This window comes from Alosa sapidissima, chromosome 6 (genome assembly GCF_018492685.1).
Source record: "Alosa sapidissima isolate fAloSap1 chromosome 6, fAloSap1.pri, whole genome shotgun sequence".
Lineage (NCBI taxonomy): Eukaryota > Metazoa > Chordata > Actinopteri > Clupeiformes > Clupeidae > Alosa > Alosa sapidissima.
Genome location: NC_055962.1, coordinates 30,419,835 through 30,434,790, shown reverse-complemented (window position 1 = coordinate 30,434,790; position 14,956 = coordinate 30,419,835). Strand labels below are relative to the sequence as shown.

Sequence of the window (14,956 nt, the reverse complement as noted above, 5' to 3'; positions counted from 1 at the left end):
AAACCGCTTTTATTTCCCCATGAGCTGGACGTTGGAGCCACCACGTGGTGAAAATGTGGCTGTGCGCCATAATGTGGGAATAATGAGAAGCAGGGAAATGGAGTAGAAACATAAGGTAGACTTTATTTTTCAACGGTGTTCAAAACCACTTGTGGTCTTTCATTACAAAACAGTTTCCCCCACACGATTGTATGTCACAGAGATTGGAATGGTACACTGACAGAAAGGCATCAGAAAGACTAGACACACACACACAGAGAACAGACGTTCATCCTGAACCACCCCAAACCCCCTTTCCACCATCGCCTATTCAAGATTGCAGTGGCCAGTGACTGTCCTAAATGGAGCGTACACAAGAAAATCGGCTCAAAGGTGGTACTTGGTCATTTTTTTGCACGGGTGATGACATGATCCTCCTGCATCTTTATTAAACATTTATGACACACCACCTGTGCGCAGTTTTCCATGTTTTTACTCCGGTACAAATCATTATCCAAGGCCTTAACATTTTGAGTTTGCTACCACAAAGTCCTTTTGAGCAGAGTAGTACTTCAAACATCCATTAAAAAAATATATTAAAATGACACTCTTGCATGGGAAAAATATATGGCTCATCTCTGGTCTATTACCATCCTTTATTAATCTTAATTTATGGGAAAAAATATGCCAGCTGGCTTAACATTAGATTTGTGTGCACATTCAGCAGCTATAGCTGATCTAATACTTAAATAGTCCATGGCTGCACATATAATCTCAGAGTAGTTTCCCAGCAAAGTTGCAGTGTGCACCCCACTCACGCATCCCCCAACCAGAACCTCATAGCATTGTGAAGTCATAATGTCTTCTCACCAACATTCTAAACTAATATTAAACACAGACACACAGATGCACACATACACGCACACACATTCAGATGCATACACACAAATTCCTCCAGCCAGAAACATTTGCACCCCCAGCATTGGCAGCAGTGAAGAAAAGCACATATAAAACACACAATTATTTTTAAAATAGCCATTTATGGAGTCTGTCTAAGTGCAGCACAATCAGAAACTTTTTTTTTCAAGTCTTTTGTCTTCCCCACCTTTCCTCCCACATTAATACATTTAAACATCACAAAAAAGTTCATTTCTCAGATAAGAAACTAGATGTGAAAGGATAAATCTTTTGATCAGACCAAAAAATAAAAGTTAAAAGTTTCATAATATACTGTGGCCACACGTTAACATCCAAAAATAGTCTTAAATGTTCTTGAAATATAATTTCTCTGCCACACAGCTGGCAACTGAAGTAGTTCTATACATTTTTATTATACTGCTGAGGTCTCCAATGCAACCTTCTGCTGTTTGTTTTCTAAATATATATATAAATATATATATATATATATATATATATATATATATATATATATATATATATATATATATATATATATATATATATTTATTATTTATTTTCTGTTCCCAAAAATCCCCACTTCCTTTATAGTCACACACCAATCTCAGACTGGCAAGAAAAGTAGTCAAAAAACAAGGATTTGGTGTCATTTGGTTTCCATGGTAGCGCCCTGCTCTGTGGTGACGCTATCATTCGTGGTGTCGGCGGCGGAGTCGGAGTCGGCGTTCTTGTCATGGTGGTTGGAGTTGGCGTTGTTGTTGTTGTTGTTGTTGTTGTTGCTGCTGTTGTTGAGGGCGTTGGAAACTCCGTGGCTGTTGTTCTGCGTGTCGCGTAGCCGGAGCTCATCCAGCTTCTTCCACAACTCCTCACGCTCCTGCTCCTTCTTCTTCTCTCTGTCAGGGGGGAAGGGAGCAGGTCTTGCATTAGTGCCTTAGTTTGTGTGTGTGTGTGTGTGTGTGTGTGTGTGTGGTACTGGGACTTCCATATGGCAGGATTGTGGAGTGTTGGTTCAATCAATAAATCCATTTTACCGTTTACTTTGACAGCTGAGGTAACCCTTTTAGGAAATGTGATTACTACTAGGACAAGGAGAACGAAAGGGCGGATTTAGTGAGAAAGTATTAGTGAGAAAGAAGACGAGAGAGAGAGAGATAGACATGTGACCCGATCTGACAAAATGAGTTCCAAGTCGCAAATTCTAATTTCGAGATACAGGCCGATTACTTCAAAATCCACAGAAAATATCTATTTTTCTTTTTTGGTGTTATATGAAAGACGAGACATACAAAATTAATTTATATTAAGTTTCATAGTCGAGACAGGAATGTAAAGTTAAAAAAGTATATAAGTGGGCATATCCTACCTGTACCTGCCTGTAACCTATAACTTCAAATGGGATTTTCTCATTTTTAATGGGATAAAGATGGTGGGATACCAGAATTGCTGAATGCTGTCTTGACAACGATTCGCGATGACTTTGACCAGGATACCGTTTTAAAGCTAACTGTGTCCTCCATTGATACCAAAATCTCAATTTTGGGTCACTGTCACTCATTTTGCCAGATCAGGTCACACACACACACACACACACAGAGAGACAGACAGATAGATAGGTTGGCAGGTAGATAGAGAGAGAGGGAGAAATTAAATGAGAGGGAGAGAAAGGGGGGAGTACAAGACAAGAGCATGCATGGGGGTGTGATTGACAGGACAAGAGCATGCATGAGAGTGTGACTGACAGGCTGTAATGACACTGACCGCTGGCGGTCAGCTTTGTAGGAAGCTGTGAGCTCGTCAAACAGAGTGTTGTTCATCTCCATCAGGGTCTTCAGCACATTGTACACCAGTGCTACGATTGTCCTACACATGCACAGACAGACAGATGATTAAAGGTTAGTCAATAGTATTTCATGTCAATGCATCCAACTTAATACTCTAGACTAGAGGATGGATGTGTCTGGTAGTCAAAATTACAAAACCCATTGAGGTCTAAGAATATTGATTAAGTGTCTGTGTGTGTGTGTGTCGAAGCGGCGGGATTCTGGTGAGGTCGGACTGTCTCGACCTAAACGACCTCTGTCGCCGGACTGGAATAGATCTGAAGTGGGCAAGACCGGACAGCGCTACAGTCGAATTCGTGCATAAGGTCATTACAGATCTGCTCATTTACTGTGAGCAGGTCAAAATGAAGTGCTCACAGAACGCACAGCACTGGACAAGCCTCAGGTTACAGGAAGAACTGCTGTTTCTATCATTTGCAGGCCATTTCCTGTGACTGTCCCACTCCATATTCTGAATTGTTGAAATAGGATGTTCTATTGCTTTGTATATGGTCACTTGTTTTCCGCTCCAAGCTGTTAAAATATCACATACCTGGGGTTTCAAAGCAAACTTATAGTGCTTATGTTTGGGAGTCTCAGGCATGTGCCCAAACAAACTATAACTGTGTGGACTGACTAAGCAAGCCAAATGCAAAAAGACTGGCAAAGTACTGCTCCATTTCAGCAATAACAGCTAGTGTATCCATTTGGAGACGGCAATGCCATGTCTACCCATAACCACTAGTGTAGAAAGCTGAATGGCACAAAGCATTCTGTGTTTGATCAGACCTGTCTAAATCTGTAACATACTTCCATCAGTGTTTCCATGTTAAGCTCCAAATAGAAGCTTTAAAATGTGACTGTGTGTGTGCGTGTGTGAACATACGGATTCCAGTGCTCTTTGGAGATACGGTACAGACTTCCAAACATAATGGGCAGGACCGTGCCGATGTTCTCCTCGATCAGGCTCAGGATGTACTCATTATTCCAGAAGTAGAGCGCCCTTTCCGCCACCTACATAACACAGCGAAACACTTCATCTCAATTCAGTGCCACACAATACAATAGGAAAACAACACACTGAACACCCTACTTGTCACATTTGTCCCATTTATAATATAGTCTCTATTTGTAAAATGTAATGGTTAGTGCATATTGCACCAAGCACTTTACTGGACATTTTATGGGGTTTTCTAGGGGGTATTTATGGGGAGCTAAATTAGGTACAAAGTAATAGGTGATTCATGGGGATGTAAATTGATATAAGGCAAACGGGTGAACAACTTCAAACTATATGCCTGTCTGTTTTTGCTCTAACAACATTTCGTTGTTATCCTGTAACAATGACAAATAAAAACTGAACTCAACTGATATATGTAACACATATCAGTGAAATAGCACACCAAATAGCTCATGATAAATGGCTGACACATTTCATTGAGTACATAATATTACAGTGGCAAATAAATCATATGTTCATGTGGTCAGCAGATATAAGGCAGTAAGAGTGGCCAGACCTGGAAGTGGGGGTTGGCCACGCATCTGGAGATCTGCTTGAAGAGAGGCTCCTGCACCTTTTTGAACTGGGTTGGCTCGATCACGTCCAGAATCTCCTCAATCTCGCCCAGGTACATCACCTGTAGTTGGAAGAGGGACCACAGGGGGACAGCAAATGAGCCCGATGAGGGGAAATCTTAGCTCAATAGCGCCCTCTAGTGAATCGGAAGGGGAATTGCACACTTAGGGGAAAATCCAGAGGAAGAGGGACAGAGAGACGAATAACCTGGCAGCACCGGAACTGCTGTTGAATGGTGTGTGTGTGTGTGTGTGTATGTGTCTGTGCATTTAGTCACAGGGTGTGGGTTTTGCTGTTCATATAGGAATACAGTATTTCCAAAGGGTGTGAAAATGTAAAAAATTCCTGTAAGAGACAGTTAAAAGGTGATTTAAAAATATCTGAAGTGAAGCAGTGCAAGGACGACTCTTACCTCTTTCTGACTACAGGTTTTGGGCCAGAACTTCAGGAGTCCTCGGATAACCTATAAAAAAGGTTTACACGCAACATCTGTGAGTTCAGACTTCAGGAATTTCCATCACAGCAATCCTTTTTCAAAATGGTATCCACCAGACAAAAGGTCCTAGTTGTTTAGATAGAGCAAATCAACCCTATGTTAAAAAAGGACAGAAATGTTCATGTGCTATAACGCTGTACACAGTCTGTTGCACATGATGGAGGCTATGTGGTACAGTACCGGTTCAGTGAGGGTGGGGTCCTTCTCCAGGAACTGCACCACACAATAGGCCAGCTGAGGAACACACACATGCAAACACATCAGGCATGGGAAGCCAGCAATATTTCAGCATTATTCCTTAGTGTTTCAGTGAAAACTAGTGTCTGTGTGTGTCTTACCTGTGCATGAAACAGCGCCAGTGCCTTGGCTGTGTGCAGAGGGATGAGCACCTTCATGAGGAACTGTTTGTGTTCAGCCTTCAGTGGCAGGGCGAAGCCGTTGATGATGCTGCAGAGACAAACACAGCACACTTCCCTTACTGCACCCATCACCCCCACACTATCTTCTCACCATCACCACAGATATACTGCCACCTCACTACCCGACTGTCACAAGAACAGCAAAATGTGTGTGTGTGTGTGTGTGTGTGTGTGTGTGTGTGTGTGTGTGTGTGTGTGAGTGCGTGAGAGAGAGAAAGTGTGTGTGTGTGTGTGTGTGTGTGTGTTCTCACCTTCCCAAGATCTCCAGGAGCTCTGCCACCCCATTGAAGTGCTCCGTCTCGTAGATGAACCTGCAGACACAGACAGACATGATGAGCGGAGACACCACACGTGTTCCACACCTACAGGACCTCCTCACAACCCCTACAGGACCTCCTCACAACCCCGTTGTGTTCCACACCTACAGGACCTCCTCACAACCCCTACAGGACCTCCTCACAACCCCTACAGGACCTCCTCACAACCCCGTTGTGTTCCACACCTACAGGACCTCCTCACAACCCTGTTGTGTTCCACACCTACAGGACCTCCTCACAACCCCGTTGTGTTCCACGGTCCTCAAGTGCATCTGTGCTCCTTATGGACAACGTCCTCCATTATGGATCCCTATTCAACCCTGGCCTGACTTGTGTTATGCACCACACTGATCTATAAAGAAGTGTTCTTTATAGATCAGTGTATACACCACACTCAGTGCTACATATTAGGTCTGTGCTTTGTAAGGGTTCGGATTTTGCTGCTAATGAGTCACAGAGAAGGTCCAGCGAGAAGGTCCAGTGAGAAGGTCCTGGAATGCCCATGGCCTCAGTGGGAGTGGCGGCAGAATTAAAGTTTTGTTCACTGAAAGGAACTGCGAATGCAGGGAAATTGGCAAATTCGGTTGTTAAGTCCTGATGCAATAATGTGCTGATAATTGTTTATCCGGGTCTAACTGGTCCCAGAGCCGCTTGTTATTTTCCACAGATAGTAAAATAAACAGTTATTTTTTCGCTATTCATAGTATAAGAAAATGATCATTCTGCTACTCATTTGCTGCCAACCAAACAAACTAAACAAAATCCTATTTTTTCCGAGGCCTGGACGTTACTCTTGGTTATATCATCCGGCTGCACGGCTAATTAACTAATGAGCTGTTAAGCGATTTTTTTTTCCTTTCACTAAAACCCCTTGGTCTCAGCACGGATCTCGGATTGCCTCTCAGACATAGCTACATGGATCACCTCCAGCTGAACCTCAAAAACTGAAACCTACCATAAACATGACATCAACATCAAATTTGACTCCCTGTCTGTATCACCTACCAGGGCTGCAAGAAATCTAGGAGTTGTTCTCGTCAACCAACTAACCTTCTCAGATCATGTCGCCCGGTCGTGCCGTTTCACACTCTACAACATACGGAAAATCAGGACTTACTTGACTCAAGATGCTACCCAACTCCTCGTTCAGGCAATAGTTACCTCACGACTTGACTACTGCAACACCCTCCTGACAGGTCTCCCAGCCTGCACAGTGAAACCCCTTTAGATGATCCAGAACGTGGCGGCACGCCTGGTCTACAACCAACCCAAAAGGGCACATATTACCTCGCTGCTTATCCAGCTACACTCGCTACCTATGGCGGCCTGCATCAAATTCAAGGCTCTAACGCTTGCCTACAAAGTAGTCTCCGGTTCTGCTCCCACCTACTTGAATGCCCTCATACAGACATACGCTACCTCCAGACCGCTGCGCTCCTCAGACGAACGACGTCTAGCTCTAACACCGGTATGCTCAGGCCAATCCAAACTTTTCTCATCTGTTGTTCCTCGTTGGTGGAACACACTGTCAGTTCCTACAAGGGCAGGAACATCCCTCTCCATTTTCAGAAAACTCCTGAAGACCCAGCTCTTCAGAGAACATCTCCTCTCATAGCACTACTTACAACTAATCTTGCTGATCCTAGCACTTACCTCCTGTCTTGAACTGACACTCAACTGTTTAAAAACAGCACTCACTGATGCACTTATTCTTACTGTACTCTACCATTTGGTTGAGAGAATTGTTGAGAGAATTGCTTTAAAACTTAAACTGTTACCATGTTGTTAGTCGCTTTGGTTAAAAATGCGTCAGCCAAATGTAATGTACTGTAATGTAAAAGGGAGGTGATGATGGTGACGAGGTTTGCAGGTTGTGAAAACCGACTGGCTGTGCTAGTAAACATTTTCTGGATGAAAGAGCTGTTGGGCCAGCGACGTTGGACTGTGACATCGTCCTGAACTCTAGTGCAAGCAGTGTTGTTTAAGTGAATTGACTCTTCCACTGGCATTAACCCATGCTGTGTGACTACAGACAAAGCAGGCAAATCCCTAACAAAAAACATTTACATTTCACTGACTTTTTATGGGTTAATGTCTCTGTTGTATATTGGTTCACACGTCATTCTCCAGTTCAATCGACTGTCCACCTCTGGCATTCATTGACCTGCTTCCTTTTGAACCCCAGAAGTACAGGATTTCTTCAGACCGTCCGTACTGACTGTGCGGCTATCAAACGGGCGCCTCGTTCATCATTAAGCCAAGTTATTCATTTACATGTGCATGTGCACGTTAAAAAGGGGCTTTAAAACACAGTGTTTCAAAGCTCCTACAAGAGACTGAAATATCAAATATTGCCCCAGCAAGGTCATTCCAAGGTCACAGCAAAGTTCAATTCCCCTGTTGCACAGTCATAACATATCACCCTCAGCACTGCCAGTCTCCATGGAGGCCAGTACCTGGCAGCTCTCAGCACTCAGGAGGCATAGGTGGCCTTATCAGCACACGATAAGTAAAGGGCTATGAGCGCTTGGCATGGACGCCCGTGCCAACCGCCATGCCAGGCAGCGTGCCAGCTGCAACGCAGGCTGCCACCACGGATGCTGGCACTGCTGTTCACCCCATGGGCACCGGGCGAAGCCTTCCCCTTTTCCAGGGTGTCCTATTTTAGGGGGTGCAGCAGAGGGTGCCACTCTCACCCGAGCCCAGCTGGCAGCGAGTGGGCAGAGCGAGAACTGTGCCCGGCGCTATTTTTGTGCCCGGAGGCAGATGGGCCCTGAGCGGGCACTTCCGCTGGGTTCTGTGCCACGCTGACAGAAAGAGAGAGGGAGAAAAGGAGAGGAAGAAAAAAAGAAAGAAAGAATGAGATACACAGAAAGAGGGAGGAGAGGGAGAAAAAGGGAGGGAGAGAGGGATGGAGAGAGAGAGAGAGAGAGAGAATGGATGCCTGACTAAGAGGGGGTTCAAACATAGCACTCACACAGCACAGCACAGCACAGCACACATAGTACACACACATTTGCTTATACACAAAGTTACATCTTATACTTATACTACATACAGTTACTCATTGACTAATGCAGGCCCCTAGTACAGAGAGGCAGAGGTGAATTGTGTTGGCGACAACAGGAATGTGAAATATGTGGCGCTTTCTCACATGACTTGGGCATTTGGCAGACACCGCTGATTAGAACGCAGTTGCAAAAATAACAGCCCAAATTTGGACTGGCAACACACAGCCAGGCTGGGCACCCACAGCTAGCTAGGAACTCCAAAGACCTGGCTGTGTTCGCAGAGTTCACCTGCATTCTGCACACGCATGATCACTTAGGCTGAGATAGCTCATTTACACAAGGGCCAATTGTTCATTGACTAGGTGTTAAAAGTTGTGAAATCACTCCATACAGCATCAGGGAAGCACCATTCAGGTGTAATAGACAATTGAGGAGCAAAGATGGCTGTGCATGGGTGTAGTGTCCCAGTCCTGCTGGAAACAGAGGGCCAGAGTGGAAAACAAGAGGTTCCAGAGTTACCGTGAAGAGGGCAGGAAGCGTGAGATAAAGACAGCATGAAGGGAGAGGTAGGAGGGAGAGAGGGATAGAGTGTGAGGAAGGGAAGAGAAGAGAGAAAGTGAGAGAGGAGGCGATGGAAACAGAGGGGAGAGGATGTGGGCAAAGAGATGAGATGGAGAGAGGCGAGGGAAATAAAGGCAAACTAAGATGGCGGATGACACCGGTAATGGCTGCTGAATCTGTTGAAATGTGATTTGTTTGACATTGTTTTGCTTAAATTTGTAAAAATCTAGCAAGGAATAAACACTGTACTATCTGATTATGCCATTGTCGCAACCATTGATAGCGTCTGGTCTGATATATCGCCTGCCAAACAACTTTCTACCCTTAGCCTGCTAGCTTCTGTAAGCTAGTTAAGTTTAACATTCCGGCTTTTGCTTTTAAGCTGAGCTATATCTTGCTAATAATCAAAGATCTTTGGTCATACCGTAGTATTAACCAAAGATTCTAGAGTGCTACCCTCATTGATAAAAGATACATTCAATCTAAAGTCATCTAGGGAGACAGCTCTCTATTTAGGCAGGGAGGCAGCGAGTCGTTGTCTTCCGTTTCGAACAGAGCCTACTGTATATGTCTCTGAATGAATGAAATAAAAAAGGGTGATGGTGCAAAGTGGGTAAACAGAGGGAGGGATAGAGGGATGGAGGAAAGAGGGATGAAGCAGCACAGGCTCTTTATGAGTGTGGACTGAGAGAGGTGCTGGGGTGCTCTGTGGACTCACACTAGCACACGCTCGCTAACACACACACACACACACACACACACACACACACACACACACACACACACACTCTCTCTCTCTCTCTCTCTCTCTCTCTCTCTTTACAAGAGAGGTGCTGTGGAGCCCTGTGGACTCAAATGTGTCCACACACACACACACACACACACACACACACACACATCAGCTTGCACACAAAAGGACACAGACTTACACCACAAAAAGACCACCCACACACACACACATTCACACACACACCTACCCTAATGACCTCAGAATGACCCCCTGGCCTTCACATTTCCAAAACATCCAGATGTGCTTTGCATGGGTTGCCGGGCAGCTGCTTTAAGGTCATTCCCGTCTCATCTTAGTTGTGTGTGTGTGTGTTTGTGTAGATGGCAAGTGTGAGAATCTATGCATCTACATGTATGTCTGTAGGTTAATTTATGTGAACAGCATGCACACACACACACACACACACACACACACACACACACACACACACACACACAAACGTGTGCTTGTGTATGTCTATGAGGAAGGGAGGGAGGGAGGGAATGTGTGTGTGTGTGTGTGTGCGTGTGTGTGTGTGTGTGTGTGTGTGTGTGTGTGTGTGTGGAGTGGGATGGGGTGGGGTTAAGTACAGCTAAAATAGAATGTAACTCAGTATCCCTGTACAAACAGCAAATTAAATGTTTGTTTATTTTAGATGTTTTTTAAATGTATGTGTGTGCATTGTTTGTTTGAAAATAAAAACAAACTCAATATCATGTCCTTGACAAACTAACAAGACACATAGGAAGGACAAGAACAAGAGAAAATGTCTGTATTTCAGTCATACCATTACATAATCACCACTTTTATTTTTTAACAACTAACATGACAAATTGCTCCTATCTTTATTAAAAGAGGCATGCTGCTTTTATAACTGTGCACTTCTATCTGCCCACAGTGTCTTGAGGCAGAGATTAGCTGCTGGGTGAATAAAAACCTAATCCGTTGTATTCAACTACGCTTTAAAAAAATCTGACTACACTAATATGTGAGGTGCTGTGAGCCTGTTTCAGGCTGTTCTATAAATACTAAAGTACAAAATATATTTTATATGTATATAAAAATATATACAAAATTGCCTTATGTCATGGGTGGGCCCCTTTTGTACACAGATGGTGTATCTGGGCGTATGTGTTTGCACAGCATATGCAAAGCATATGTACACTGTATATGTAAAGAGTATTGTGTGTGCTCCAGATTGCTGTCTGAGGGAACGCTTAAATGTTTGCATGTGTGTGCACACATGTATGTGGTTTGGTATGTATGTATGTATGTATGCATGCATGCACCTATTTGTGTGTGAGTGGGGGAGGGTCTCACCGCAGGAAGATGTTGTTGATCTGTTTCCTGATAAAGGCGCGCAGTCCCAGGAACTTCCCGTAGATGCGGTGGAGCACAGTCTTCAGGAAGTCACGCTCCCGCGGGTCCTCACTGTCAAACAGCTCCAACAGCTACAGAGACAGAGAGAGAGAGAGAGAGAATTGAATTGAATTTTCAAAAACTCTTTATTACAATCTTAAAAATACATCAAGATCAACTTGACACTATACTCAAAAAGTAAAAGTTAGGAAAGTTAAATAAAGTAATGTGCAATCTGTAGCTTATCATTCTCAACAATACACATCACGCTGTTGTAGCACCATTTTTCCTCAAAAACATCAAGAATTTTCATAGATTTATAAAAATGAAAATCAATCAACATACGACACCTTACAAGAATAGAAAACACCATTAGGATATCAACATCTACATCCTGCTCAACTTTCCTTTTACGACTAACATATATCGCCATCTTTGCTTGCCCAAGCAGAAAGTTTAGGAGCTGACACTTGAAGCGATGCTTTTGTACATATTTAAAACCAAAAATGAAAATCTCCGAAGAGAAACTTTCATCAAACTTAAAGAAAAGTGCCATCAAAACAGAAAAAAGAGGTCTGAGCCTCTGGCAGTGCATAAAGGCATGGAATACAGTCTCCCTTACAGAACAAAAAGGGCACCCCTGATCAACCATTGGATTTAAAACAGAAATAAAAGCATTCACTGCTATTGCACCATGCAGAATACGCCATTGTAGATCGCCAGCTTTTTTAGTTAATGGTGACTTGTACAACGCACGCCATTGTGGTTTGACATCATTTTCAACCTGCAACACTTCACGCCAGGGTGTATCCACCCTCTTGTCCAGAGACCTTTTATTTAGGGAGAGAACACACAGTTTGTACAATGATTTACTAGTTGCAGCTGTAGGACCCAGGAAAACTAAACTATCTGGGAGTAAGAAGCAACCAGTGCAACCTGTTAAATCTGGAAGTAGAGTAAGTCTGGGAAAGGGGTCATGGCAGTCAGGACTACACTCCCCCCCAAAATAATCTCCAAGCAATTGCATCTCCTCCCCAGTTAGGAGAGACCGCCATTTCCCAAGTAGCTGATCAACTATCCTAATGGACTTCACACCTAAGTGCTGAGCTAAAGTATGGCTATTACTGATATCAGGACCAGCAAACTCTACTAGATCCCCAAGGGTTGTAACTCCAGAGCTGATAAGCTTAGAAGTAGGTACCAGGGACAAGTCCTGACTCACATCAAGAACCGAACCATGAATCAGAGGCTCCTTTAACAACCAGAATAATGAGCTTGTCTGTCGTGGGCGTTGAATTATAAACAGAGACCAGACTTTGAACAGATTCTTATAAAATGCAGGAAGTAAATTAAAATTCATTCTATTTGGATTAAACCAGAACAAAGACCTATCTAAGCCCAACCCTTCAAAAAGTTGTAAAATACAACAGGCTGCAGCTTTCCAGCTTGAGTCCAGTGATCCTGTGAGAAGACGCTGTACAAACTGCAGACGGAAGGCAGCAGTTCGACTCTGTAGATGAATAAGTCCATGTCCACCATCCTCCTTAGGCAGATATAAAACACTCTGAGGTACCCAGTGTAGATTGTCCCAGAAAAAATCAACCAGGACTGACTGAATCTTCGGTAGCAGGTTTGAAGGAGGATCCACACAAGCCAGCCGATGCCAAAGAGAGGATGCAACCAGGTTGTTAATAATGAGAACACGCCCCCTGTACGAAGTAATACTGAAAAGAAATTTCCATTTCTCTAGACGACCTTTAACTTTTTCAATTACCCCATCAAAATTCTTTTGAATAAAAGCATCATCACCTAAGAAAACACCCAGGTATTTAAAACCACCCCTATTCCAAACTAAGCCATCAGGCAGACCAGGTTCGCCACTCACCCAACTCCCAACCAGCAAGGCTATGCTTTTTGACCAATTTACCTTTGCTGAAGAAACAACCTTAAATTCATTGCAAATTTTTAAAAGCGTGTCAACATCTCTCTGGCCATTAACAAGGACAGCCACATCGTCAGCATAAGCTGACAATTTAAAAACATCATCACAGTTAGGGATTTTCACTCCAACAATCTCCTTCCTCAACCTTACAAGGAAAGGTTCAATAGCCAGACTATACAGCATGCCCGACAAGGGACATCCTTGACGGACACCTCTGTATACCTTAAAAGGAGCGCACAAGTCACCATTAACCTTGAGAATACTTTCAATGTCACAATACAATGCTTTGATCATTCGAATAAAATTGGGGCTGAAACCAAAGGCTGACAAGGTATTCCACAAATAATTATGCTCAACCCTATCAAATGCCTTTTCTTGGTCAATTGAAACCACACCAAAATCCAGATTGAAGTATTTGCCAATATAGAAGACATCTCTGATGAAGGAAACATTGTTGTGAATCAATCTGCCTGGCACACAGTAGGTCTGGTCAGGGTGGATTACCTGCTCCAAAACCTCCCCAAGTCTATTTGCTAAAACTTTAGACAGCAGTTTGTATTCAGAGCAGAGGACTGACACCGGCCTCCAGGACCTTATATCTGTCAGGTCTCCCTTTTTTGGCAGTAAAGTGAGCACTGCTCTACGGCAGCTCAGTGGCAGCACCCCTCTGGTGATGCTGTCTCTCAGAACAGCAAGCACATCTGTGCCCAACTCTGGCCAAAAGGACTTATAAAAGTCTACTGGCAGGCCATCCACCCCAGGTGCTTTGCCACTCTCCATACTGTGGAGGGCTCTCTCCAGCTCCTCTAGGGTCAACACCCTTCCAAGGGCTGTGTTTGCCTCTTCAGATACCTTAGGTAGGTCACAAAGAAAAGCCTTGTCAGTCGCCTGATCTTGTGGATTTTCGCTGTTATAAAGCTCCTTATAAAAATGTACTGCTCTATTGCGTATTTCTGGAGAATTAGAAAGGATTCTCCCATCTTCAGACCTCAAAGCATGAATGAACTTCCTCTGTCCATTCTTTACCTCCAAGTTAAAAAAGAATTTTGATGGTACATCCATCAGCTCCACACTCTGGAAGCGGGACCTGACCAGAGCTCCCTGTGCCCTCAAACCTAAAAAGTCAGCCAATGTTTTCTTTTTTGAGTTAAGAATTTCAGTGGGTGCCTGATCACCCGTTTGTTCTGCCAGATTTTGAAGTTCGATTATTTCCTCCTCTATTTTTTTCATTGAGAGTGTTATGTTCCTTGTGACATTGGCTGTATACTCCTGGCAGAGTTGTTTTATTTGTACCTTGGCACAATCCCACCATTGCTGCAAAGACTTATAACAGGATTTCGTGGTTCTAAATTCCTTCCAGAAAAAAAGGAAGACTTCTCTAAAATGGCCATCAGCCAACAAATTGGTATTAAAGTGCCAGTAGGCACTTTTTGGTTTTACAAATTCTAGAAATAAAGAACAGAAAACCAAACTATGGTCAGAAAAGCCAACTGGAATTATTGAACATTTCCTGAATAGACTACGCTGATGTTTGAAACCATAAAACCTGTCAAGTCTTGCAAGAGACAAACAATTATTATATGAGTGTGCCCAAGTATATTGCTTCTGTTCACCATGAAAGTTCCTCCAAATATCACTAAGATCATTGGACTTCATAATCTCTACAAGCCGTCTACGAGAGGGCATGTGCGGCTCGACATGATTTCTGTCAAAATTTTGTGCAGTACAATTGAAATCTCCTCCAAGGATAAGAATATCCTCTGAACAGCAATTTTTTATAACATTTCCA

At 43.5% G+C, this 14,956-nt stretch overlaps 1 protein-coding gene across 1 annotated transcript in view; it reads right to left on the bottom strand.

Annotated features, from left to right (window-relative positions):
* Positions 1-103: 103 nt before the first annotated feature.
* Positions 104-14,956, bottom strand: part of ppp2r5a (protein phosphatase 2, regulatory subunit B', alpha isoform) — a 79,814-nt gene continuing 64,961 nt past the window's right edge. The window contains exons 5-13 of the mRNA XM_042095441.1: positions 11,187-11,317; positions 5,460-5,519; positions 5,128-5,236; positions 4,970-5,023; positions 4,706-4,756; positions 4,235-4,354; positions 3,604-3,731; positions 2,656-2,757; positions 104-1,790 (exon numbers count right to left, since the gene is read on the bottom strand). Of these exons, the coding sequence (XP_041951375.1) occupies positions 1,544-1,790; positions 2,656-2,757; positions 3,604-3,731; positions 4,235-4,354; positions 4,706-4,756; positions 4,970-5,023; positions 5,128-5,236; positions 5,460-5,519; positions 11,187-11,317 (1,002 nt within the window). The 3' untranslated portion in view covers positions 104-1,543. The remainder of the gene's footprint in view (positions 1,791-2,655; positions 2,758-3,603; positions 3,732-4,234; positions 4,355-4,705; positions 4,757-4,969; positions 5,024-5,127; positions 5,237-5,459; positions 5,520-11,186; positions 11,318-14,956) is intronic.